The sequence below is a fragment of the Dermacentor silvarum genome, chromosome 7, assembly GCF_013339745.2.
Source record: "Dermacentor silvarum isolate Dsil-2018 chromosome 7, BIME_Dsil_1.4, whole genome shotgun sequence".
Lineage (NCBI taxonomy): Eukaryota > Metazoa > Arthropoda > Arachnida > Ixodida > Ixodidae > Dermacentor > Dermacentor silvarum.
The window spans coordinates 27,127,503-27,155,475 of NC_051160.1; the positions used below are offsets into that span (position 1 = coordinate 27,127,503).

At 45.0% G+C, this 27,973-nt stretch overlaps 1 protein-coding gene across 2 annotated transcripts; it reads left to right on the forward strand.

Moving 5' to 3' along the window:
* Nucleotides 1-7,823: 7,823 nt before the first annotated feature.
* LOC119457821 (uncharacterized) lies at nucleotides 7,824-27,325 on the forward strand. 2 transcript variants are annotated; one of them, XM_037719562.2, is made up of 6 exons: nucleotides 7,824-8,037; nucleotides 11,302-11,374; nucleotides 13,058-13,179; nucleotides 15,141-15,284; nucleotides 18,299-18,400; nucleotides 26,996-27,325. In XM_037719562.2, exons 1-6 carry the CDS (start codon nucleotides 7,930-7,932, stop codon nucleotides 27,125-27,127), a joined length of 681 nt encoding a protein of 226 aa, XP_037575490.1. In that variant the 5' UTR covers nucleotides 7,824-7,929; the 3' UTR covers nucleotides 27,128-27,325. The 2 variants fall into 2 exon arrangements, with proteins under 2 accessions (XP_037575490.1, XP_049526427.1); XM_049670470.1 differs by having other exon boundaries at nucleotides 15,144-15,284.
* The last annotated feature ends 648 nt before the right edge of the window (nucleotides 27,326-27,973 follow it).

Below are 27,973 nucleotides of genomic sequence, written 5' to 3' on the forward strand. Positions count from 1 at the left end.
GGGGGGGGAGTCGGGGGTTGTAACCCCCCCCCCCCCCCCGAGGCCGAGTTAACCCCCCCTTTTGTTTAGCCCCTATTCTTTCCTTTCGCCTTTGAGTACTGCAACTAAGATGTAAGACGTGCAAACGTATATGCACACTCACAAACTTGCGCAAAAAGCGCATCTTTTGACAATTTCCCGTGAAGAAATTGAAATTAGTGCTGTTTAGACGGTATTGGCAAACTAAGGCCATCACGATAATCCGAACCGCTTTCAAGGCGGCTCTGGGCCTGCCTAAATGTACCTCCACGGAGCGCATGCTATATAGCTTTGGGAGTACACAACATTTTTGACGAACTGAGGCAAGCCACGCCGATGGGACAGAGGGAACTCCTAAGCTTTACAAAAACTGCTAAGGTAATATAGTCAATAATGCCAAAGCTATCCTTGCTCATCAGCGCGGAGTCCTCGGAAAATACCTGCCGCCTCACCCAAAGCTTAGCGGATGCGCGGAGGCGCGCGCCATCTGGATTGTGTTGCAAGGAATCGAGCGGAGCTGGTCGCTCCGCACGGCAGCTGGAAACGGGGTTTGTGTTTGAGTTTCCGCGTAACAGAATGATGCTTCTCGTATATTCAAAATATAATCCGACGCTATCATGTCTGTAGGTTGTGTGTAAGTCGTACTTTACGAATATTCTGAGTCATTTTACTTTGAAAAATTCAAGCGCCACTACGGTGCCAAAGAGAAACTAGTATAAATATTAAAATAAACTATGCCATCTTATAAGCTGCAGACATACTGGGAATACATAGCATTGATTCTAATAAACTTAGGCCTGACTGGTACAATTACGTGACAGAGGCGCGGACTATGATGGTGATAGCGCTTGAGAGAAACTAGAAGGCTGCTATGACAGTTCTTGAAGGCATGCACTTTGTCCTGTTACGATTCCCTTAGAGCTGCGATGCCCGGACCGCATGTAGTACATTCCGATTCACGTTGAGCGACCATGCTCGGACCACATGCAAACGCATGGTTATCGGCGTGCCTAACCATCTCGCTCGTCAACATGAATAGATCGACGTGTCAGTCGCGAGGGTCAGAGACGAAACCTGTCGTCCAGCCCTCAACCTTCCTCCCCCGGTGAGGACGTTCACCCCGCTCCGGTCACTCATCATCTCCACTCCTTCAGGTTTGCCCTATGTCTTGCAGTGGGGGAGAAGAGAGGGAGAAAGTGCTCGGATGGTGGAGGGTATAAGAAAGCCAGCCAGCAGCCACGTGGAGAACACTTTTGCTTTGCCCTAGAGTGCAGGTGCATGCACGCTGAACTTTTCTTGTATGCTTTCTTTGGAGCACACCGCTCACCCGTAACCATGTATTAAACTATGTTACTTGCTTTTAGGTCGCCTCGTCTTCCCTGCTGGACCCTCTCCGATGGTCAACCTGGTTCGAGCTCCAAGTAGACGCTTTGAAGGTACCCCCAAACCTCGGCCCGTAACAGTCCCCATCGCAGATCCCTTTGGTGAGGCCCGCGCGGGCGCGCACTTCGCCCACATCGCAGATCGCTTTCAAGATATGGCGCCCGCGCGGCCGCGCTTTGAGCAGCAGCCGACAGAGCATAATGCATAATGGGCTCGATAACGTTTTACTGCCACGCAAAAAGGTTTATCATGCGCAAATAAATACATGCTCACCCGCAGGTGCGAGTAGCGAGGGAATGAGCGATCGGCGGGCAGCCATCGTCTATTCCTTTCGGAACGGGGCAGTCTGCGGCTATTCAGAAAATTTTTTAGTTTTGTTCGGCATAATAATGCATTTTTTTCGCGTACACGTCACTTTGACGTGGTGATTTCTCGCGGTTTTGTGAGGTCGTGTGACAGACAGGCGAAGTGGGCGTAGCCAGAAAGCATTGGACCAATATCAGAGGGCTAATGGTGAAAAAGTGTCGAATCAGGAATAATTATTTTTCTTTTGTGCGGTTTAATCATGCATAATCAGTGTGTACACGTTATATCAGACAGGCAGCTATCGCGGTTTTCGTGACGTCGCGTGACAGACAGGCGAAGTTGGGAGTGGCCCGAAAATGTTTTCACCAATCGTGGAGGCTGATTGCAGAAATTGGAATCAAAACAGTTTGGAATCATTTTACGTTATACGGGATCTCAGAAAACGCAAAATATCCGAGCAGCCTTTAAAAGTAGCCAGTAAAACCGTACATCACAATGTAGAGGCTGGAAATGGGAATACCCGGCTGCGTTTTGAGGCTGCGGAGATACGCAGCTTTTTGGCAGATCCCTTGGTCCGTAAACGTTTTTGGTCGATAGTACGTATACCTTGGTAATACAATGGAGCAGCGGGAGACACAGATAGCCCGCTCCGACCTGGCAGGACAAAAGTCCTTAATTAGCCAGGTCAGGTAGGCGGCAGAGGCCTGTGGTGAGGGCTCCGACCACCCCTCCTTTTCTTGCTTAATAAAGTTTCAATATTTATGCTTGTTTGGACATACTCAGTTAATAGACGTACGCCTCAAAGCCACACGGACCTGTTGTTATGAAACCGAACTATACTGAATGCCTTTCGACTATAGCGTCTTTTAATTATCAGCATGGTGGCGACGACATGTATACAAAGAACGGGCGTTCTCGCAGCCCACAACACGTTCAGCACCAAAATGTGTTTTAGATGAAGAATATTAAACGCTTACAGAAAGGTTCTGCAAATGAAAATAGAGTGTTTTTGGTTCTTGAAACTCCCTTAAGGGTGCAAAGTGGTTTACAGTGTACATTAGAAAAAATTTGGAGGACGCTTAAGCTTCGCATTTAAGAGTGGAACGCCATAGCAGTCAAAGATCCCTGAGTGCTTGTCAGGCTTCCCGGCAACTGCAGCTTTCTTTTTTCTTCACCTTCGCCTTTGTGCGCCGCTACCACGTTACGCTGCCGAGGAGGCGAGTGCCATCTGGAAGGGGTTTTGGCAAGTAACATACCCGAGAGCGCTGCTGTTATGGTAGAAATGGCTGGAAAAGGGGTTTGTGTTAAAGTTTCATCGTAGCAGAATTACAATCCGACGCTGTCATGTCTGTAGGTTGCAACCGCCGCCGCCGCCGCATGCCACCGACGTGGCGATGCCATTTGGGCGACGCATAGCGACGATGCCCTCTCCCCTCACGCAACACCTGGCGCGCTATCGCTGCAGCAGGTGTATACGCTTTCGCCAAGAGCGAGGGGAACGTGGCGTCACGGCGATGCCCTCCCCTCAGGCAACACCTGGCGCGCTATCGTGTGTTCTCTCTCAATGGGCCATTTCTTGACGCTTTCGCATCGATACTATGACTTCAATAGGTGGATAGCGAAGTGACGATGTCGTCAGCTAGCGACTTCCGGTTCGAGGGTTAGCGCTTCTGTTGCTTCGTTCAGCCTTGTCAGCAGTTTCTGCAGTGCGATTTCCCGCTGTTCGCGAAGAAAACACGCTTCAGCAACGTGATTATGGTTGGCTGCTAGGCATTAGGGTGCGCGAACTCTTCCGTGAAAGGAAAAAAAAAAAAATGTTTCATTTTCCATGGAATGAAGCGCACAAACGTAAATGGGCAGTTGCCGTCAAACCGAGCGACCGTGAACGGCGAGCTGTGAGTACCGAACGTAGGAGCCCGAATATGTGAAGATCATTTCGTCACAGGCAAGTGTTTTGGAGAATAACTTCGTCTCCTAACGTTCTAGTACAAATACGCCCTTTTTAACAATCAGTTAAATACACACACGTGCACCCAGCAAGGATCCTCAGCACATTTATTATGTGCCGTCTTTATTCCGGTACAACGAAAAGGCAACTGAGGCTGCACGAAAGAGGGGGGGAAGAGGTAACGTCAAAATAATTCGTGCACTTTCAGATACTTAAATCAGTTCTTTCTCTCTGTAGTTATTCACGACATGCGTCTCTTGAGGAAAAACGGCAGACTGCGCAGGCACAGTAGCCGACGAAATGGCGTGCGGTGGGCACCGCTGCAGACAAGACAGCGGACGAAGCGATCGACTACACCGTTTGTTATGGGAAGCGTTACAACGACGGCGAATATATCTTGTTGCACGGGCTCGAGCAACAGCAAACATACAGCCACTTATCAGGTTGACTTACCACTTATTAAAAACTACTTCTTAAGTTAACGAACGTTTATTTGTGCTCGACAAACGTTTGCGCTTGATAAACGTTATATGACAATTTGAGGCGACACAAACACGTTAGGGCATGAAATGCCTGCCACCTAAAAATACACGACTCTAAGGGCGCCAACATAAGAACGAAGGAGCGATAGCTCACACCTACGTTTTGGAACTGCCCAGCGGTGCTTGCATCGTGGTTTTTCACCAAAGTTCCGCAGTAAATAAAAGACAAAGCGCGTGAAGCATGGCCTTCAAGTGACGGCGGCATAGACGGCGTCGTGGTCTCGAAGCGGAAGTTGTAGCAGAATATGCCGTACCTCACAATCCCTTGCGACAACCGAGATTTTGCTATCCACCTACAGCCGATGAAACTCAATCTTGCAAAGTGTTCATAAGCGACGTATGCTGACCCCCCCCCCCCCCCCCCCTTGCAAAGTGTTCATAAGCGACGTATGCTGACCCCCCCCCCCCCCCAAAAAAAAAAAAAAAAAAATTTCGTTGCCTAGTGGAAACTGACTTTTCCCGGTTGGTGCCGCAAATATTGGGCAAAGCTTCACATTGTGCTGGGACGCGGGCGAGGTATATCCACTATATGCTGTAGAGACACTGTAACTAAGGTATATGAGATTCAAACATCTGTACGACATATATCTACTGACACGAGAAATTATGGTCGGCCGTCCGAAGGCAGAAAACGAAACTCTCTGCCGAACAGCTGGCGACTGTAGGGGTTGTGTTGCTGTGGCGCCAGAAGCCTTGAAATCGGGAACGGCGCTCCAGAGTCGCCCGTGACCCATATTCAAAGTGTCCGTGGTAAAGAGAGCTAAATGCAAAAGGCGTTTTATGGCTGTAAGTGTCCGACCTACTTTCCTGTGAAAGTATGTAACGAAACTCGCATTGGCGCACACGTATACATCGACGAGAAGTTAATTATTTCCTTCATAATGTTTGAAAGAATTGCCCCTTTTTGAAGGCTTCATTACTGAACCTTACTGATTGTGTAATCATGGCTGCAACGTGCTTCATATCAAAAGAAGCTATAAGAAACGTACTTTCCAAAGATAGATGTTTGGGATACAGATATCGTGTCGGGATATGTAATATGATTTCTGAAATGCAAAATTTAAGGAAATTGTACAAGAAATGCTTAAGATTTTACACTGAAATATAAAAATAAAATTTAAAAGAATATTCTGAAATGTTCAAATTGTTTCCACCTCAATTTCCTACGGTTCATGAAAACTTCGATGTGCTATGCTCATCAAGAATGTGACCTATACAAGAAGGATTGTCTGCCTCCTGGGAACTGCCTCATTCTGGTAGGTGTCACAAATTTGGGCAGAACATCACACTCTGTTGGGCTCGCAATCACAAATATCCGCTATAAGCTGTAGATATCGTCTAAATAAGGCCTGTAATGTTGCCAGCATCTCACGACACCTCAGTCGGCGCAAGACATCTATTAAGTCGTCAACAGGCAGAAAACAAAACTCGCCGCCGAACAGCTGACGGGAGTGTGGGCTGGTTTTGAGGACTTATATAGTCTAAAATATGCTCCCATGATCTGATATCATCTTCCGACTCACTACCCTATAGCTAGGCACTGCCCCTGTGTGTCGTCTTCGATGGGGCTGCTCCGTGACGTCAGTAACAGTCGTGACGCTGCAGCGGAATCGTCTCGTACCGCGTTGGTTCTTCTATTTGGTTAGCCGCGGTGCGTGAAAACCGCCGCCGCTTGACTAGCCGAATAAATAATAATAATAAATAAAAATTATCATCGATGATTACGATACTCCCTAATGCGAAATTTGAGTGCAGCTCTGTATGTGTTTTCATTTCGCGATATATTCGCTGGCGCGGACAATCTGTCTTGTGCGGCACGTTGCAAACGGGGCGAAGTGTGGCGCGACTGCCCCGCTAATCGGGAGATCACGAGAGGCAGCGCGTGGGACACGTGGGCGCGATTCACAGCAGCCGCCGCAGACAGACCTCCGCTCATGCAGCGCTTTGTTTCCATAGACGACGCGCGCTACTCTGGGGCCATCTCGTATAGCCGTCGTCGCCGCAGAGCCTGTCTTGCGCGGCACTGGGCTTTTGTTCTCCCGCTTTCGCCATGCCCTCCTCCTCGCGCTATCGCCGTCTTTCATCCCCCGCTGCGCTCCGCGTTCGTTCTTTCATCCTTCGCTGTGCTCGTTCGCTTGGTTACGATGGACGCCGCCGCTCGCTGCAGGAACTGGCGCCTGAGAGCCGCGCTCTAAAAGAAACGAGAGAAAACTGTGATGTCGATGCGAGGCATCGATGCGTGCTGGAAACCCAGAACTGAGCCGCCTCGGCTGACGTAAGGCTGCGGGTGCAATGTCCTTATAGGGAAGGGCGCGGCGGGAGAGCATGCAGCAGTTCTATTGCTTCAGCTCAATTAAACTTTGCTGCGGAAAAACCTACTACTGCGCAATTCCTTTCGCTAGCACAAATCACGAACAGTTACAAGTGAGTGTGCAAGGATCCCTCAGGTATCTTTATACACTGTCGCAGGTCTTATGCAATGCAGAAAAATACGAAATTTTACATTAGTTTAATACACTGATCCTGGTGCTTTTGCAGAACGAGTTTAACAAGCTCGTGTCAGTGGAAATTAAGTGATATGGCGGAAAACGAACAAGTGGTATATAGTCACAAAGCGCGTCATTTCTTTTTCATGTGGTTTTCGGGGTTATGTCTTTTTGGCATTTTGGTTTTTGGGCATTTCGTTTCTTAGGCATTTAAATTTTTCGGCATTGCAATTTTTCAGCGTTCTGACGTTCGGCCTTTTCATAATTCGGCCTCTTGATTTTCGGCGTTTTGATAGGGACCCGCGCCTGGCGTGTCTGATTGAGCTAGCCATAGAGTTTCTAAATAAAAAAACTCTATGGAGCTAGCTCTTTTGATCGGGCCCATGATTTTGGTTCTCATTTCACAGTAGCCAGCCTTCGAGTGGATCGGCTGCCAGCAGCTGGTTCAGCCCTCCGCCTGTTCCTGCCAGCCATTGCGCTTTTTGATTATATATCCACGGCACAGGACCCTGACCGCAGAGCAGCGGTTTAAAAACAGACCAAGAGCTGTAAACATAAACAAAGAGGGAATAATAATAGACCGCTAGACTGGACAGAAAGGAGCTACGGAATCTTGACATTGACGCGTCCAAACTTTATTTGAAATTCATGTCAACAGCGTTTAATTTAATGATGATGGTTTACAAGACCTTAACACATTCGATCTGTTATGCGAGAGCGTGTCCAAACGATTTAAGCGAGGCGTAGGATGGAGGGTTATTGGATAACCAAAACAGAATAAAAAGACATGGGCTTGGGAGTATTACTGGAATGTTAATGAGTTTTTACGCTGCATTTTGGCACTTCAAGCCAGTGGTTAAATGCGCTAGTGGTGCAGACGCTATGCTGACATGTAGAGTTTACGTAGTCGAGGTCAACGCCCTAGAGCTCTGCAGCTTTCGCTATCGTATGCTGCGGTGAATTCGATCTCGAAACTTTTTTTACCCTGTGATAACTCTTGCTTGAGACGACTACAAAACTTTAGAACGAGTAAACAAAAACTTCTCTTATTTTGCTTATGTAGGTGGAGAAAACTGCTGCTTCAAGGGGAAGACGACGCCATGATGGCTCATTTCTCTAGTTCCTGCGGTAGACGTACAGTTTATCTCTCTCTATGCATCATACAGACGAGCGGTTCGGTTAGAAATTTTGTTGTCTGACGTTGGTTACGAGTTGACAGGAAATTCTTTCATTTGCGAAAGAAATCATGAGCACTTCGCGCTTAGAATTTTCCTCTCTTTTCGAGATGCTGGCAGCGAGCGGCCTTTGTCCTATGCCCTCGGCAATCGACGTTCTCAATGATTCAGCTCCATGCGTGAGTTTGGGTTTCAGCTTTCGGATTCTCATTTTTATTCGCGGAGTTTCTGAAATGTTCGTACGTGATCTGTTTTGCTCATAGTTAATGATTCGTTTGAACATCTACATACATAGAAGTGAGCTATAAGCTACTCGATGGGCTCACTGTTAGTTTCGCGTGGCCCGAATTTGCACGAGCCGCCTAGACAATGTCCAAACACGTTGCATTTAAGCACAGTAGAAAAACGTGTCAAGCTTGATATCAGACGCGAATCAACCACGTGATAATATTATTCGGCGCACTTCGATGCTCAACGCGTGATGCGCTTCGGATAATTACCTCCGTCTCCTAGCTTGAATAATTTTGCGTATATACCAATCAGAACATGTCATCGTTTTAATTATCTTGTGTGGCTATGACTGTGCCCCTTTAGCCTGTAACTTCTACCATGTACTTTCTAAAATTAAGAATAAAAACTGTTTGAAATATAAAAGATATCCCCCCAGGTGAGTACTTGTTACTTACTGCCCAAATGTTGCCTAAATGTATATATAGCCACATATGCGCGTACTCAGAAGAGTCTCAAGACTCATTATGCGCAGAAATTATGTACCTGATAGGATTGATGAATTAGTTTTGAACATAAAACAATTACCCGTGGTAAAATAATTAAATGTGTGGCTAGGACACCAGCCTGTTGAATTACATTACGCACCATCGAGTCGCTTTCGACTCTTTGCGACACCATGCGCATGTGAACACCAACGAGATCTGCTTGACACAAGTTCTTCAAGCTCACTGAGATGCTTCCCTGTGGCCTGAAGAGTCTAATATCTAACCATCTCGTACACTGGCGGGGGTACCCCGTTTTCTAACCTTCATCTTTGGCAAGCAATTATTTACATTCCATTTAACCTAAGCTATCCCATTAAACCTATTAAACTTACTATCGAAACAATGATAAAAGCCATGGCCTGCTTCATAATCAAAGCCATGCAAAATCACAGGAAAGTCCGTGTGCTGTTCGTCATCCTTATGGTGGCCGAATAATTGCAACTCCAGACTTCCCACTAGTAACATTATTATAAAAATCAGTGCACCAAAGAAAAGATGACTGAGCGATGTAGACAAAGATATTACACGCCGAGAAGCTGAGGAACACTGAAGGTAAATGGTAAAGTGAACAGGAAAAACAGTTTTAATCAAGAACGATGACCCCGTTCGTCAAATGTGACACAGCCATTATAAGATTCTCTAATTGACTGTAGAACAAGATAGAGGAAAGGTAGTGGAGATTCAAACTTATGAACAATGGCTGAACAAGGGATGTCGCTGGAGCCAGTGTTTTGCCAAGGGGGGCTTGCCTTCGTCAGAGCAACAACTTCTTTCTTTGGCAACGTTTTTTTTTGCCCCCAATGGGGAACGAGCACCTCAGACACGTATGTACATCTTTGTCTGTGAGGTGCATGCTGCCTGTACGTATGCTGGAAGATAACTAGGCAGAGTGGTGCATTTGCTTGGGCACTGCTTGAAAACAAGTCTCCACGTGTTTTTCTGTGCTTCAAATAAAAGTTGACCTACAAAGTTTGTGCTGTGGCGCTGCTGTGGTCTTTAGAAGTGTGATTTCAGATTGTTCGACTGTGATTTTCAGCTAACATCTCACATATGCACATGCTTGCGTTTCATGTGCCCTTCAGACAGTATATAGACATAGAGTGTCTACGATTTGCAATAGGGTGTGATCTTGGGTGAGTTGGTTCACATTTGTTATGATGACAGCGCAATAGATGCGATGTGACACAAAAAGTGTGTGAAATCATTTAGGCTCTGGCATTTCGGCTCCATCTAGCTATCAGGGCGACTGGGAAATCAGTCTTCTTGAAACATTTCTGGCTTCTTGCATTTATTCATTGCAGAGTGCATAAACTGTCAGTTGTTAGCTTAGTACTTTTCCTGTGTCTTTATTTTTTCTCTGTGTCATCATACCATTTGCGCTGCTATCATAATGTCTATGAATCAACTGGCCCATTATGACACCTTAGTAGCTGTGTTTGCTGTTTTGGTTTTTGTCTTTTGTCTTTTGTCCTGTTGTTCATGCTGTGTGTTGGCAGTAGTGGTTGTGATTGTAATGTGATGTTATATCTCTGATTTTCTTGAAAAATATTTAACCTGACTGCAGTTGCAGTTGTGCATTACTGTCGGACCAGTCACACTCAAGCCCTCTCGCAGGAAATTGTCCTCACAGAATCAGTGAACCCCACATACTTTTCAGATTCATCACTCTTTTAACTTGATCATTCTTTGAGTGCGCTGCAAATTTTGGATATGTGACAAAGTTTCATGTCTTGCGTGTTTATATTGTTTCTTCAATTTCGACCCTTTAAAATTTTCAATTTGTTTTATTTGTTATTCTAAAAGTTGGCAGCACTAGAAGCAGCAGAAATGCAATTTATTGAGTAGATATTACAGCTTCAGCCACTTGTGTGCATGTGGTCTTGTTTTACTGGCTGTGCTTTGCTAATAGTACTAGATTTCACATTTCATGATGTGTTCTTGTTGTTTTTTACTCTAAGAACAAAATTGCAGTGGACATTTGCTGGATCTGGAACAGCATGTGCCCTTAGCTTTCCTTTTTTTTTTGCACCTACGTCACACTCATCAGCAACACCGTGCTAGCCGACTTCATTATAAACCAACCACTTCCTTCTGATATTTCCTTCTAAATTGTTGTACCAACATGGAACGGTGCTGCCACCTGTGAACAACACATTGAACTTAATTACTACATTGAACTGCCCGTTTGAAACACTGCAAAGCCGGCATGATTATAATGAACAAGCTGCACTCACCTGAAAAAGCTATTATTACTGTGTGAGCAATTTTACCACAGCTGCAGTGAACATATACCCATTGATTTCCACATACGTCAAACTCTTCTTCAATGCCATGTTGGCAGGCTACATTATGAAGCAACCATGCCGTAGTAAAATTTTCTTCAAAATTATTCTGTCAACCCAGTGTAGTGCTGCCATCTGTTAGCAATACATCGAACTGAGAGGCCAAGCCCTACACATTTGAAATCCTACAAAGCGAGCATGGTCGTAATGAACTAACTCATTCGTTCTCTGTAGAACGAATGAAGCAGCTATTTGAAGCAGCTATTAGTAAGACTGCAGAGATCAGCGTAGTTTGCCTAAAGACACCAAAAACAAATTTCGATGCTTTTCTACTTGGCAAACGGGGTATGCTTGTGCATAATGCTGGTGTTCTGTTTAACTGCAGGACAAGGGCCTCCTAGATGTCCTGCAGCAGCTTGAAGCACTAGTGACTGGAGATGTGACTCCAACCGTGCCAGGTGAAATGTGTAGTAGCGTAATGAGGAGAGGGATTTTGCTGCCACTGTGAAAGCATGGTACCAGCACCCTTAACATGTAAACGTTCCTTTTGTAATTAGTAAGTTGCAGTCAACCACTGAGAACAAAAAGATCACTATGTTGCATTTCAGTATAAAAGAAGGCGCAGTTTGTGCAAATTTATTGGGTTTTCCTGCACCAGAAGTGACTGATGATATAAAAATGAAAAAAAAAAAAGAAAAAACTTTGAATAAGTTGTGATACATGTGGTGCAACTTGCAGATGTAGTAGAACTTCAAAGCAACGTCATATGATGGACTACACGTGAATTACAATTGCGAACGAAGTCTGGAGACCACAAAAAAGACTTTTTTTTTTTTCACAGCCCATACTCCGTTTTATAATTAGCAGGTAGGGTTGCAAAAGCTACAAAAGTAGTGCGATCGTAGAAGTCTTACTCCATGCGTTCTGCAGTGCAGTGTAGTTTTTTTTTTTTAAATCTGCAATGCTTTCTACGGAATTATCACTTCATATATTACAGCTGCAACTTGTACATGTAAAACTTAAGTCAAATCTTCAAATATGTTATTTTTGCACCTTCTTGCTTCCAGGATGTGATTACATCTGTATTGGTCGCAAGCTCAAGCGGTGCACTATAGCTGCTGATTGCAGAAATGTGTCACTCTGTTCATTTGGTGGTAAATAGGTTCAAATCTGCGATGCCTTCCATGCAATGCATCATATTTTGCGACATGAAAGTACGAGATCTAATTTTACATTGAATTACACGAAGCGTATCTTATATCTCTCGTTCATATTTGATGCGATAATTGTTTAGCACGAATGCGGGCATTGAGATAAGTTTCTCTAGCCTTCGAAGCATTGTGTGCTACATGTGAAACATAGTATACGCACGGAGCCTAAAATGAATGTGGTACAGCTTGCATCTGTGTGTTCGACCAATGCAATGCACTGACTGAACAGTGAATTCCAGCATTAAATGTGAATCGCTGTCTAAATTCTACATTGCATGGCTGTGCCACGAGATATTCAACATTCTTTTTTGTCAGTGCCGTGGTTTCTAACCTGTTGCTCTCAAGGGCACATGGGAACCAAGGGCACTATAAAGCAATAAATATAACTGTCGCAGTATTACCTAATATGGCATCCGAGAGATCAGAATTTGAATTCTCTAATTTCACTTAGTCTCATAATTTACTATTAAACTGAGCTGGCAGATGGTCCCGCAATGCAGTTTTGCTGGAAAGAAAAGAAAAACACCTTCAAGGAATTGGCTGCCGAAACAGCAGTTATGCCAGTGCAGCATTAATACCCTCGGCAGGTAGGCAGCGGAAGAGTTTTGCGAAAATAAATAATATAATTAGCAAAAAAAAAACTGCTTTAGTTTTAAATTTGGACAAGCGTTGACATATGACCTCGTTGCCAATACATACTTAAGATTGTTTTAAGCGCACTGACGACGAGGACAAGTGAGTGGACACAGACAAGCACTTGTGTGTCTACTCGCTTGTCCTCGTTGTCAGTGTGCTTAAAACAATCTTAAGTTAGTTTTAAAGCTGTTCATGTGGAACCCTTGGTCATGGCAATAACGATGGCAATTATTTGTTTTGTAAATCTTGCATATTTTGTTTCTTAATGATCTTTATAAAGCCTTACCTTTGCAGAGTTTGAACCATCGTCAAACTTCGTTGCAATGCTGGCCATCGGCTGGCTTGTGGCACGAGAAAATGCCTTGGAGATTCTGCTGCAACGAATCATTTCTCCCACGGGGACTGGCGTAGCCAAGGTGAGACTCCATCGCACTCACACTCGCGTACGTGCTGATAAAACAGTAGTAATGTTGTATTTGATACTATGGGTACCGCCGTCATTGCACGAGTACTGACTTTTAAAAGATGACAAAGAAACTTGAGCAGGTTGCTAAGGGCTTTGTGGCGAGTGACAGAACAAAAAACTATAGGGCGCTACGTGAACAAACAGGAAGACTGCAGCATGGATCAGCGAGTAAAACCAGGTAGCTGAGATTAGGATGGATAAATGGGAGTTGGAAAGGTCACCTAATGCCTGATGCAGATTACCAGTGGTCAACTAGAGTAAAAGAATTAGTGCCAAGGGAAGGGAAAATCACAAGAAAATGGCAGGGAATTAGTTGGTGTGATGACATTAGTAACTGGAGATCACTGGAAGATGTCATTGTTCTTGAAGTGAACATGAACTAGGTCTGGTGGTTATGATGATGATAGCAGACACAGTGGTATGGAGCCAGCATGTATTTGGAGGCTTAATTTTACACGCCTGAAACCCACACGAAACCTTAAATCTGAAGCACAAAGTTTGCCATCAGGTGCGGCTTTAAGGCAGTGCACTCTGTGTTGCTATGAAGCCGCACGGCATACAGAATCAGTGAAAGCGGCGATGACTGAACATAGAGAGAAAAAAAAATTACTTGCAGCAGTTTGTACAATGCAGCAGGCAGGAACCTGATTTTCTAATCAGTTTAACTGAATGTCTTACTGCTGTGCACCAGGCACAAGCTAATGTAGCACTAGTACTATATTGAGCAGCGTAGGAAACTTTTATGTTTCACGTAATATTAACCGTGATTTCTAAGTTGTTTCCTTCTGCTGTTCTTTGATGAAGCGATCATCTGATTCTTTGGAATGTTGGAAACCACCTGTGATGTCAGCTGTGTTGATAGTAGCAGGAAGTACACAATAATTAACATCTAACAAGTGTTGAAAGTTACGACAGTCTTGAAGTGCTTGGTGCTAAATCTTGCTTCGAGCATGTAACCCGAAAGGGATACATAATAGCCTGGAGAACCAACCAGTCCTTCCCTTTTTTACTGTAAGAGCAACCTGTAGGAACTGTTGCAGGGGTTACAGCTTTAGCAAGTGTCGCATGACGAGCATGGCTGGAGAACTAGGTGTGGCTGTCTTGTGTGCTGGCCCTGTATGTTATCCTGTCCTTTTACTGTATATGTGGCTGCATGCAGTATCATCTAGTTACACCTGATAAGCTCAAAAGAGACCTCTAGCAACTACTTGCATATTGATAGCTTAACTGTTTCCTTTACTGAAAGATAATCTTGGTTATGGTGAATAATTTATTGTATTGGTGAGTTATATGCACTTCAACATCTTTTAAAGAGCACGTATACATTGGGAGATCCTTGAAAAATTCATGCTTGTCATTTCTTTTTTCCAGTGTCAGTATTATGAAAGTTCTACGGCTGTCCTTGCATTCTCTCATTACATATCTGTCGGCTGTGTTTCTAGCTCTGCGCATTTGATCTACTTTATTTTCTGCTGATGTGTAGTTGCATTTGTTGCGCCGTTGCATGCAATGCACGCTGATGTCGCTGATCATTTATACAGAAAGGGCTCTGACCTTCTTTCATGCTAGTGTCTGGAGTAGCTTTTACCCACAGGCCGCTCTATAATTTTGGTGGGAATGAAATGCAAATGTATTGTATCATGCCATGCCATGTGTTGTCACATGCTGTTGTATGTGTTGGTCATGTCGTGCTGTATCGTACAATATCAGATGGCGTTGCATCATGTCGCATGCTGTATCCGATCGCATTTTGTCGTGTCACGTTTTGCATCATATCCTGGCATGTTGCGTGCTGTATTATATAAGATTTTGTCATGTCCTATTGTACTGCGTTGGGCCATGTTGTGTTGTGTCCTATCGTTCCCTGTTGTGTCACCTCATGTAATTTGTTCTATCCTGTCGGTGTTGTAGAAGCAAGACAGTCGGCAGCAGCAACAGCAGCAGCAGCTTGTCCCTGCTGGGCAAGAATCCTGTCGGCTGGCCTGGTCACACCTGCGCCTGAGCCTCAGGAGTCTTGCAGCTGTTATGCAGCAGCACGCATCCCTGCTGCACCGGGTCAGTTCATGGTTTGTTTTACGCCTGCATAACACATTGAACCTATTTCCTGGGCACGTAGTGCTGTGGCATAGGCAAAAGTGAAAGCACACAAACACAGGCACACATTTGCAATGTGCAGCTGTAACCATTAACATTGGTAGCAAGAGTATGTATCCGACGGCTGAACGTATTGTGAGAATGTACTGTGCCTCAAGTTGCATTAAGTCTTACTGCCATTAAATATGTCCATGTGGCATCACGCGAGTGGCATTGAACATTAAGGCATTAAGCGGTTACGTGCATGTGCCCATGTGGCGCGGGCACGAAATGACTTGTGATAACAGTTCAGGCATCTTGCACACAGGGCCTAATGTGTGTCAACAGATAACGGCCTCTTGCCTCCAAGATTTTAGCACACACTCCTGCATTTTCTTCTGATATTGTTTCTGCCATTTCTGTTATATATTGCTTTTTTTTTGTGATTATAAATATGACACACAAGGGGCTTCAGATAAGATTACACAAACCAGCACAAGCACAACGTAAAAGTCACTACTGCAAGTAAAATTTTCCATGGTTACACATCTTGGAGGCAGATATGATACACTAGAGGCTTCACAAACCATGGCGAACTCCAAGTTTTACTTGCTGTCACAAGTAAAACCTGTTCCCGTACCGAGCCAGTTAATTTTCCAAGATTTGGGTGCCAGATCCAATGAAGGTTGCCAACTCTTTGGTTAAGAAGGTTGGGACCTATAGGTCGGCAGGTGAGAAGGAAGTTTTAATGAAGACGACAACATAAGAGATGACCACAAAGACGAGGGCAGCAGAAAAATATGTAAAAATAAAACCTATGTTTTGTTTATTTCTGCATGTTTGTATTTATGTATTTGTGGGCATTTAATGCTTGAAGTCGTATATTTCTTGTAGTGTTGTAGTGAGGATGTTTAGATAGTGTTTGTTGTTTCATTGCATAATTTTGTAAAGAGAGCTTTTAACCAGCACATATCTGCAGCGGTAGTATAGGTGGCTATAATGGAATTTGTCATGTGCCGTACTCCTATACTGCTGTGGAGCCCTTTGCAGCTGCCAGAGAAGAAAGGGCGAACACTTGTGTACTAGATTTTTAAAGGCATTATCCAGTTTGGTAATTATATACATACTTGAGAACGTTATCTCATTTTATACACACAGGCAGCTTGACTTTAAAGTCTTCTACGATGGCCTCCATATACAATTACGCCATCTCCATGAAAGCGTCTCATAATATTAGAGAATAGTGTCTTCATTGATGCATTGGGAGCAAGGAGAGTACGAAATCCAGAGAGGTTGAGCAGACTCTGGCAATGGTGGCTCACCTTGTTCGTGATGTATGCATATTGCACCTGCCTCGTGAATGGATATCTGGCCCCGACCCTAGCCTGGCATCACTCCAGGACAGATGACAACAATATGACAAGGTCAAGTCAAGACACAAAATTTTAAAATAAAATGCGAGATATCAGTTCTTTACAGGACTGATGCATTTCGCCACTGCAGCAGTGGTGAAATGATTGAGCGTCCACCTCGTGTGTGGAAGTACTCGGATCGAATTCCAGTGCTGCCCTGAACCCACCGGTTTTTCTAATAGGTAGAGGTGTCCCCCAACCCTGCGCTCGGTTGTCTATCGGGGTTCTTATCTCGAAAAGGAGCCCTATAGAGATTTGCAAAGGAGTGCTGCTGGTTTTAATGCGGCACGGTTTCAATCCGGCAATTTCCCATCGGGTGGGGTGCCCTTCCCAAAGCACTGAGGTCCTGTATTGGCCAAGTACTTGGCCTGGAGCATGCTTGTACCCATTTTACCGGCAGCACTCGTCTGCCTCCTACAGCAGCGGCTGATTCTTGACTATTTCACCATTGTTGTTGTGGGAGATGAGGCGCCCAGGTACCTTTCAAATAATCCTGGCCTGGTGCTTGGCTACTTGTGGGGTTTCCTCATCTCAAAGAGGGTAAGACATCTATAGAGTCTGCAAAGTCTCTGCGCTCCTTGTCCAACCACAGGCGGCTTTCTAGTCGAGTGTCTGCCACTGCTGTGGGAGGCAGACGAGAGCTGTTGCCGGGTGCCTACCGGTAAAGTACCTATCGCTACAAGTGCGCTCTTGGCTAGGTGCTTGGCCAATACGGGACCTCAGCATTTCAGAAGCACACCGACCTGATAGCAAATTGCTGGATTGGAACCGATAGCAGTCCTTTTAAGTTGCGAAGTGTTTTGTTTGTCTTAGTTTTTGCACAGCAAGCATAGCGGTTTGTACGAACCTCTCGCAAGCAACGTACCCGTGGAAACTGGACGCCTGGCCAAGGGGCTGCTTGTACTCGTCTTATAAACTGGTGGGTATCCGGCGGTGGGGATCGAACCACAAGCCTCCCGCAGCTGAGCCGGGTGTTTTACCCACTGGGTCACGACTGTGAGCTGGGGTACATCTCTACCCATTAGAAAAAAAGACCTGTAGGTTCCAGGCAGCACTGGGATTTGATCCAAGTGCCTCCTGCATACAAGGCAGACGCTATACCATTTCGCCACTGCTGCCACCAGAGCTGGGGGGATATTTTGTAAGAGTCCACCTAGTGGACTGTCCATTTCGGCTGTCGTCGATTGGCTCCAGCTGCACGAGCGAGAAGGAGCCAGCCAGTCTCCTTCGCGCTCATGCAGCTGGAGCCAATGGCCAACAGCTGGAATGGACAGTCCACTAGGTGGACTCTTACAGAATACCCTCCCCCCCCCCCCCCCCCCTGATGATTTGGTTGGTAGATGCGCACCTGACAGATAAAATGCTAGCAGCTCAGACGTGCCAATCACAACTTTGGCCAGCACTTTTGAAAGGACATTCTGAAGGCCCTTAATGCTTTATGCCATAAGGTGGAGCTGGCTGACACACGACAGGGTTAACTGGAGATCATTGGGAGAGGCCCTTGACCTGCAGTGGACGTAGTACAGGCTGAAGATGATGAACAATAATGAACTCTTTAATCGAGGGATTTACATCATCTTGCAGGCACAACGGTGGCTTCCCAGAGATAATGAGCAGCACCGTGCTCTGAAAGCTTACCTTCGTTGGCAAAAGGAAGAGCAGCCTCTGCTGTGGCAAGCATTGTTGGTAAGTCTGTTTCCCGGTCGTGGCTAGATGGCAAATCCATCTCTCCCTGGGCACACGAGCATTGACAGCTTTCGTATTACACCGCTGCGGTGAAGGATATTCTATATATGCCATTCTCAGCAACTCCACGCCCAATGCACACAAACCAGAACAGCAAGCCAGATAAAGCGCTCCTCCATTGTCCCCCGCTGATCGCTCTCTGCGGTGCATCTACTAAACGCAAGCTTGAGGGAAAGATCAGTGGCACACCATTGGCAAGCCATCCTCTGTTCTCTGAAATTCGTAGCATACTCATGTCGCTGATTGGTTAACGAGAGCCCTAGACTTTGCTGCAGTGTTCACAGTTTGTGAGACTTTGTATAGGATGTAGTGAAAGAGTCCCAGCAGTTCGATGTGTCGTCCACAAACTGTGCCGGTCCAAAAACTGGGCTTGCCAAGCTTCTGTAATGGCTGAGTAGTGCTTGGGTTTATAACTGTTGATAAAGATGTGAGAGATGAACACGTAAAAGTGAATGAAGATCTGTCTGTTTTTGTGTTTGCATGTGCGTTTGTGTGTTCAGTACTTTGTGCGGTGTGGTATTAGTATTACTGAGGTTAAGGTACTGAATTTCGGGTGCACAGCAATTTTTTTTTTTTTTTTTTTTCGGATTGGTTATGTTCAGATGACTCGTCACACTTTCAAGTAGTTGCAGTTGGGAAGTGTTGTTCTTATCGCAATGAGTGTAGGTTGTGAGCAGGTGATGATGAAAGGCCTCTGTTTCGTGTGAAGCAGCTGTTCATTACATATGCAACAGTCTGGCCATTGCCTGACCTGGCTTGAGCTGCTGCAGTGGTAGCGTCATCACTCCTCAGTAAACATGGCTGCAGTTTTAAGTTTTGTAAGTTTTTCATTTAAGAGCTTAATTTCAGACTAGCACGCGGCCTGTGTAAATATTCTTATGTTGTGCCTTTCGCTGGTTCCACCACAGTTATGGTAAGTGTCAACTTGCCCAGAAAATTACTCTGATGATTTAAAAAAAATTTGTTCTGCAGTGAAGGCCTGTATTTCCTGGCGGTACTGTCATGCTTGTGCTGGTCAGGCTTAGCACCGTTCTGGAACTCTCAAAGTGTGCTCCTTACAGCATTAAAGGAACACCAGAGATAAAACGCCAGGCCAATTTAAAGTCGCAAGATATATTCTTCAAAACATTCTTGACAGTTCCTTGGTCAAAGAAGGCATATTCTTGCCTGAAAAGATGAACACGAAACTTCTGTTCCTAAATATTGTGCCCTAACCAAGGTGCTTGTGAAGTCAGCTGCAAATTTCATGGCATTTTTCAGTCCCAACCATTTTTAATTAGGAAAGTTTTCCAAAAGTTTCAGGTTGAGTCTCTGCTTACTTGCATACATATTTCTGTATTATTAGGCTTGAATCTTTGCTGTATCATTGTTTGCCATCGTAGCAACTTAGCTGCCGACGATTGCAATGGCATTCAGAGCACTCTTATGGTACACAGCACACTGCATATTATGTTAACCCTCTAATGCCCAAAGTTTCACATCAAGAAAAATTGTAAAAACTTGCTTACCCTAATTTCTGCCCATGCAAAGTAGGTTTATTAAAAAATAAAAGGGAGAGAGAACAAGCAGAATGAAATCTTATTAGAGTAAAAGCTTAATTAGTATGCAAGTTAATCATTTGGTTTGCAGAACTATCTATACAACTGAAAACTCGCTCTAGCGTATCAGAAACGTTACTATAGGCTATGTGTTAATTTTCCCACGCTGAAATAAAAAATTTCAGTTATTGAACAGCTTAGTGAAAATGATAACAGGGTTCAAATAATTTGGAAGCAAATAGCAGTCTTCGAAGACTGAAGTTGACTGACGTGGCCGTGCCACTTGTAATTATCGGTTTGTTTTAGGACATGGGTGTGGAGAGCATGCAACGGGCCTGCAATGGGCCTGCTCGTCTTGGTGCTTATCTTTATTATCGCCAACTGAGGAAACAAAGGACCTTTGTTATCACTTCTGACATTGCTTGTCAACAAGTCTTCTCAGCCCTGGCAGTGTTTGTGAAACAGAGGCAGTGAATAGATTGGACAGATCTAGGACCACTGACGTATGCATGCATGCATTAGAGCAAATTGTGAGGACAGGGCATATCAGAGAAGCCAAAGGCTTGGTATTGATTTTGCTGGCGTTCGGTACTTAATGAGCTACTGGCTTCCCCACTGTGCTGTCGACGCGAGTCTGTAACAAGAAGAAAAAAATGTGCTGGCATCACTGTATGTTACTGTGACAGCAGTTAGAAGTTCGAAACGTGTTTGCTGTGTCTGTCTGTCCATCCTTCCCATTACGTAGTTATGTGCTGTCGTTATCAAGTTGTCGTCGTCATCAGACCACCTCGTCGACCTCACTGTATAGTGACGAAAAACAAAACTTTGCCCACAACCGCCATCGAAGATTCAAACTCGTGCTTCTGCGGCAACGTGCAGTAGTTACGAGCTGGACACGCTGACCACTGATGTATCGTGCAGCATTCACACTTGGCAGTTTCTGCGGGGCTTTGTGTGCCCCACAGACTCGCAAGTGTGGTGGCGTCCGTGCATGTATTATGGAGGGCGCAGCAAGAAATACAGTAGTAGTGGACGAAGACGACAATGTGCATGTCGCAAAGAAGTTGCTTTCGAGAAGATTGCACCTTTATTTGAGGAGCAAACAAGCAAGATGCCGGTGCCCTCTGCGAGAGCCTGATGCCGTCGCAGTAGTCAAGTTCTAATCCAGAGCAATTGCTAATGTCTGCGCATCATTCTTTTTTTTTTTTTTTTACAAGCTACACGTACAGAGTAATGCACAATGCATTGCCAAAACACAATGGCCCATCTCTTGCCAGTGCATTCATTGGGCAGCTGATTTCATCACATTAAAATTACATTCATGCTGTTGGTTTATGCTGTATTGAGGATAGACTAATACCAGTCGTAAACCTACCTATTTGAAGTAGACGAGAGGTTAGAAGTCTTGAGTCGTACGCGGCAGCACTGTGTGCACGGCGTCTTCACATCTTGGCCATTTGGTTAGCCCTCTTCACTTGCAGTGTTAAATACCACAATGTTGTCACTATCAAGAATGCAGATACAGTCGAACTTTGTTAAACGAAGTTGCACCTATTACGAAAATATCTTCGTTATAAGTATACACGCCGATATTGGTGCAAGTAGCAGCAAATTTTATATTTAGTTTGTTGTATCCGATAGTTTGTCATATTCATGTTTGTTATACCGAGGTTCAACTGTGTATTCTGCAGCAATTGTGCTCTGTTAGCTACGTAGCGGTTGAGTGCATGGTAAATACTCAGCAGTGATGCATGTTTTTCATTATGCGAATCATACATTGTACTATACACTGTAGCGCCATTCCTCTGGCAGTCATTAGTAACTTCAGGGATTAAAAGAAATGCATAAGCCAGGAGCATTTGTGGTATGAATGATATACCCGTACCATAGAAATCTCTCTACAGCTAACTCTTAACCATAGTAGTACTTGCTATAGCATTTAATAATGGACACTGTCAATTCCATAGCTTCTGCCACTGCACATAAATTTGTCAGTGTAACCAAGCTGGTCAAGCTTGTTGTGACCAAATTAACAGATAGGTGTTGTGTTTTGAAATTGGTGAAATATTAAAATGTTTTCACTTACTTTTATATACCTGCACTTGAAGCTTCAACATGGTGCTTAGAAATGATGCTTACAGCTGTTAGTAGAGATTGTGCCTAGTTTTTCTGGCTTTGAAATAATGTTTTGCTTAATGCCTGGAGTAACTCTATGCTGGAGTTACCATGCTAAGTGTTATCATGCTACCATGCTGGAGTTACCAGAGTAACTCTGGCAACTCTGTACAAGAGTTATCATCTTGAGCAGAAACTGTAGATGCGCAAGAATGTGCTTCACTTAGATATTAAACTAGCTCTTAGAAATAAAGACACAGTCGACTGTACATATGTACGACTTGTAGCTAAGATGTCCACAGACAGCTAGTTTTTTATTGTGATGTGTGGTGAAACTAGGAAAAGTTCAAGTGCCAGATCACAACCAGCTGACACAAGACATCGGTACTTGGAAATCGCTCGTAAAGTCCTTCGTCCTGCCGTGGACGTAACTTACGCTGCTGATTATTGGTGACCTTTCAAATATGCGAACACTCGCATGAAAATATTAACTATTCCATAAATTGCCTTTCTTGTGACGAACATTTGCATGCTTCGCATTTCACCATGTTTGTTTCTGTTGAAATTTTCTCGTTAGCGTAAAAAGTGTCTCAATCAAACACACAAGCTTGACTGTGTGGATGTTCTACTGGAGTTCTCTTGAATGAAAGGGGGAAAAAAAAAGCAACACAAACTCGCTTTGTACCGCAGCACTCACTTCATTGAATAACAGATGGATAGATGATTGAAATGTTTGCTTGGGTAGGCCTATGCGTCAGTGCCGTATCAGTGCGAGTCGAGACCATACCACTGCTGCGAGGTTACCTTTCAAGCTTGCCATAAATGTGGCTGATTACTGCTTTGGTAGGTTGACACAATGTTGACTCAACATTGTTTAACAGTTGTTTCAGAAATCGCAATTAAGCAACGTCCCAGTGAAGAAACTGCATCCCATTTTTTGCCACCGTATTGATACGATGCAGTCGACGTCATCAGACCTGCAGGCATTATGCATGTCCCTAGCTGAGACTGCATGGAAAAAAGTACAAATATCTTCTTACAGTCATGTCACACAGAAGTGGATATCTGTCTCTTTTTGCTTTTAGGGGCGAAGCTCCTTATAGCGGCACCCGTTCGTCCCCGTCGTCGTAGTAGTAGTGTGTAACCAGTCTGAGAAAAATGAGAAAAAAAATTCCGAAGTTGTGTCCGTAGCGCGGAATCGAACCAGGGACCCCTCGCTTCCGAGCGCGCGGCGTTAGCCCACTACGCCACGAAGCGGACATGGACACACGCACCACGATGGCAATAAATACCCAACATTAATGAAAGGCCGCGTTTCTAGCGCGTTTCTAACGCGTTTGTGCTAGCGCGTTACGGCCCGTGTAAGAAGCTGGTGCAAGACGCTGTGGCCTCTCCGCCTTACCTTCAACGCGTTTCGAACGCGCTGCCCAAAGCGGTGGCAAGTCAAGTTCAAGTCGAGGAGCGTTTATGAATACGGGGGGTATACTCTCTCAGCAGTCATGTGATGGCGTCGGCAAACGTGGTGCACGTTCCGGCATGTGTAAATGGCTGCGTAAGACGCTGTGGCCGCTCCCCCTTACTAGAGAGTACTGCACGTTTCTAACGCGTTTGTGCTAGCGTCCCCTTAAGCGGGAGATCCGATGATTCCCTCCGGAGCTTCGCCCACTCATCATCATTCACCCCGTGGATATGCTGTGACTTTTTTTTGTCCACTACCAATTCCTGGTGGCTGAATTCAACCGGTTTAAAGGTTTGCCGTAACTTACGCACAATATTGTACGATAGATCAGGGTAGTGATGGTATTTGGTTATCATTTGAAAGTCTTTTTTTCCCTTGGAAACTGAGCATTCAAACTAGGCAGCATCTTCTCTGCTTTCAGGATTATGAACCCAGTCTCGTTGTGGAGTCTAGATTTTGTAAAAGAACTGACCCTGCCCACCATGAAGTTAAACAGCGAGGGTGAGGATGTCTCGGGTGATCTGTGTTAAGCTTTCCCCATTATTGTGAAGGTTGACTTAAGGCGAATTACTCAAATGATTGATGGGCCTAGCACGGTCACAAGACAATGGCTCGGCGGTTGCCCAACCGCCTCTCGGGAAACTGCATGCAGCGACTGTGGCAGTTTGCACACGTTTCTTTGCACATGGAGCAGCTTGCGGAGCAGTTTGAGCCCATCTGTGTTAAATTCCTCCCTGAAGATATGGCATCCCATTTGTGCTTGGTCTTTTCTTGTCTTGTACAGTTCATTCACACTAGCGCAGCAAATGGTGAGGCAATGAATGGGTAAGCATTGTCAAGTATTCTTTTTCAGTCATAACAGAAACCTTTTATGGCCGTTTCTTTTCAAGCCCTGCAGATAGGTAGGCACTCTTGGCAGTGCCAGTACCACACGCATGGTGGGCATTGAAAGTTTGCGGGATGCGAGTTTCGCGACAAAGCCCAATTTCAGGTCAGCTCTAGCATGCAGCCAGTAAAACATTACAGCACTATTTTAGTTGCTTAGCACTCATGCAGGTAGCACGTTCAAGATCCAGGATGCATGCCCAAGTTTAAGAAATATTTGGTTAACATCTTAGATCCCATGCCCCATAAGCTTTCGATGTGTGTAATATGAAAATGTGTCAACATATGGAGACCCAAAACAGCGCAGGCACATTATCGCTTTTCAATTCGGTTCACACTATCTATTGATATGCCATGAATGTGAAAAACTCGTTTAAATACTACCACGGTTAAATGCTGAAAGCAACATCTCCATATAGGTTAGAGTTAAGTTTCAGATGTGGATAGTTCAAGAAACCAGTTAATGATTGGTATATTAACCTATAACTCAAGCAACATTTTATTGTTTTCAGTTGTGCATATTTCCTCTCACTGGCTACAAGTAAAAGTGAACAAGTTGTTCCAATTTTCCATGATTACCTGGTTAAACAATCATTTGTGACCAGCGGATTCGAACCTCGCATGTTAATACGCCATAAATAGGTTTCCTGTCGAATATTTAGTCTCACTGAACACTTTACAAGGGGCATGTGTGTTATCTACTACAGCTCTTTGAAAGTTATACGAGTGTTCCTTCATATTTTTATTACAAGGAGTCTTAGAAGAATATGTAATTTCTATGTCTAAACGTAAAGAGTACACGCTTGGCCACATTTATTTTCCCCCCTCACCTTAGAGCAAAGCTGCCAGTAAAGAACATCTCATAGTGAAATGCAAAGTTTTTCACACACAGCAAACTGCCAAGGCTGTGCAGAAGCACATACAAACATTAACTCAGCTGCAGGATGACACGAACAGTCACTCGTACAATGCACCTCGTTGATACTGCGGGCTTCCTTCAGAGGAGACAGCTGGAACGCCAGGCCCTCATTTGCACACAATGGACTACTTGGAATGCGCTTTGTCAACTAAGCCCGTAGCATGTACCATAAAGAAAAGGCCTACGTATACGCTAGGCTCATCAACAAGTCGGGCCGCACGGCAGGAAAATAGTTGCCGAATTTTCCAACTGCCACGTTTTGTGGCGAGTCACTTTTTCCTCCCACTCTGCAGAGACAAGCGTTTTGGTGTTAATCATACACCGAGCAGGAAAGATGCCAATGGACAATGCATTAAAGGATGGTGAAAAGTTATACAGAAACTTAAAAATATGATGCTGGAATGGCAGTCGTGCTCGACGTCAGTGTGCAAAAAGTTTAGCTGAAGTGTTCGCTGTGCAGGGGGGCACTTTGATAAAACCCTCCTGACAAAATCAAGACAACTGCAACAGTGGTTTCGCGCAAACCTTTCCTAGCTCAGTTCTCGCAGCACTAATGCACCTAGCAAGCTGCACGCAGAATTTCATTTTTTGGGCGGGAATTCTGTAGCACAGTTCTACGAAAACCAGCAGTCAAATGGCCACAGTACAGGAATGTATCAATTTCATATTTTAGGACAACACAAGCATACTGCAAGGCCCACTGCCTGTCCTTCACAGGAATATTGCGTCCTTCAGGCCACCTTATTATTGCCTCGCAACATATTCTGCCCCCACCTGCTCTTGCTAAAAAGCGCTGCATCACCACAGGTCTTGCCCCTCGAAAAGTTTCAAGCGACGCACTCTGGGGTTGTATTCTCGGGCCAGTCACTTTTGCATGGCAGTGTCGAACAGAACGCCAGTCGCGGAAACCACGTTCACCGGCTTATGCAATGAGTGTGCGTGAAAGCTGTGTCCTCAATAGTGGTAGAGCAAAAATATGGCCCTTGCTTCGCGCTTTCTCGAAATACAATACGCTGCACAGACACCCAAGAGTGGTGCGTTGGCTTGGCCAGAACCAGAATGGGGCAAAACAGAATGCTCGGCATCGCATTCTAACACTTATCCGCTACAGTGCGACCTGCATGGCCTTCGATTTCTCGAAAGAAAGCAAGCACTAGACATGGCTACGCACAATGTTTCGATCGACTCTATACTCCGTTTTATACATAGCAGGAAACGCTACGGAGGCTACACTTCACAAGCAGCCTGCATTCGTGACCACCCCCAAAATAGTTTGTCACGCGTGGAAGACACAGGCACGCATCATGCAATTCAACATTGTCTTGTACCTTATGTCACAAAACAACATAATCATTATGTGGAAGGCACTGGATATCTGAACCTATCTGCCACCAAATGAATAGAGTGATGCAGCCACAATGCACCATTTAGTAACCTTGTGTGCACAAGTTGAAATAAATCAAGCAGATATTCCACAGTGTCGCAGGTCAGAAACAGCTGCACTGTGAAACACGCGTAGCGAGACTTCCTTCCACAATGTTGTCCACGTATGAAGCGGCATTTACTTCATACCAGTCCGCCAAAATGACCCACGCAGCGAGATTTCGCAAACTACGCAGGCACGCCACCCGCATGGCTCTACGGAGCTGCGGCTGTACAAGACGCGGCTGCAACACCATCGCAACGACGGAAGGAGAGTCGTGGATCAGCTGACGAGCCTTGCCGAGCGTTGCCCGGGCTTCTGGCCCTAGCCGGGCAAAGCCCTCACATCCCCAAGACAAGACAGTGAGACGCAATTTCGGCAGCTTTGCTGCAGAGAGTTGGATGTTTTTTTTTTCCCTTTTTTTTCTTTATTCCATTTTATTAAGTGTCTCTAGCAGTGATACAACAGTTTACAACAATAAAAAAAATAATGGTTTGCAGCAACTTGTGTAATTCATTTTTTTTTTCTCCCTGACCCCGCGCTTCGTAGACAATAAGAAAAAAAAAAAGGGTGTGGTGGTTGGTGGTGGGCCTCGTGGCCAGCCTCTGGCACGCCCCTTGTTCTCACTTTTATGTGTCGTGTGTGCTCCCATGTTTGACGAGCGGCGCCCGACAGGCAACAACATTTTTTTGTCGTTTTTTTTAATCTTTTCTCGTATCTTGCGGCTGGAGACTAGAGGCTCAAAGCGGGCACCTAGAGAATCACAGTCCCTGTGCCCTAAGTACTGCCCTTTCCCCAACACACTCAGCTGGCCCAAGAAAAACGTTTGGTGTGTCCCAAGTTCACGAGCCACAATTAGAATATTCCTAGCAAAGAAGAGTGCAAAACAACAACTCATCAGGGAGGGGGGATGAGGGAGGGGGGGGGGACAAAGAATAAACGAAAATAACACTGTGAAGAGATGCTCGCAAAATGTCCATGCAACCCTTGTTATGTGTGTTAGGAACAAGTAAACAAAAAAACATGGCAAAAATTGGAAAAAAACGCGTCTAACAGAAGAAGCACTTGCACCTCTAGCGGCGGTGGCCGCACGGCCGCGGTATATATATTTCATTCTTCTCTCCTTGCGGACGCACGCGACACACACACGCACACACCGTGTTGTGGATATCTT

What these genes read in the sequence shown, in the direction of transcription:
- LOC119457821 (XM_037719562.2), top strand. Translation starts at nt 7,930, where the DNA reads ATGAGCACTTCGCGCTTAGAATTTTCCTCTCTTTTCGAGATGCTGGCA. An exon ending in TCAATGATTCAGCTCCATGC is followed by an intron (nt 8,038 to 11,301) that starts GTGAGTTTGGGT and finishes GTTTAACTGCAG; the next exon opens with GACAAGGGCCTCCTAGATGT. An exon ending in CGGGGACTGGCGTAGCCAAG is followed by an intron (nt 13,180 to 15,140) that starts GTGAGACTCCAT and finishes TCGGTGTTGTAG; the next exon opens with AAGCAAGACAGTCGGCAGCA.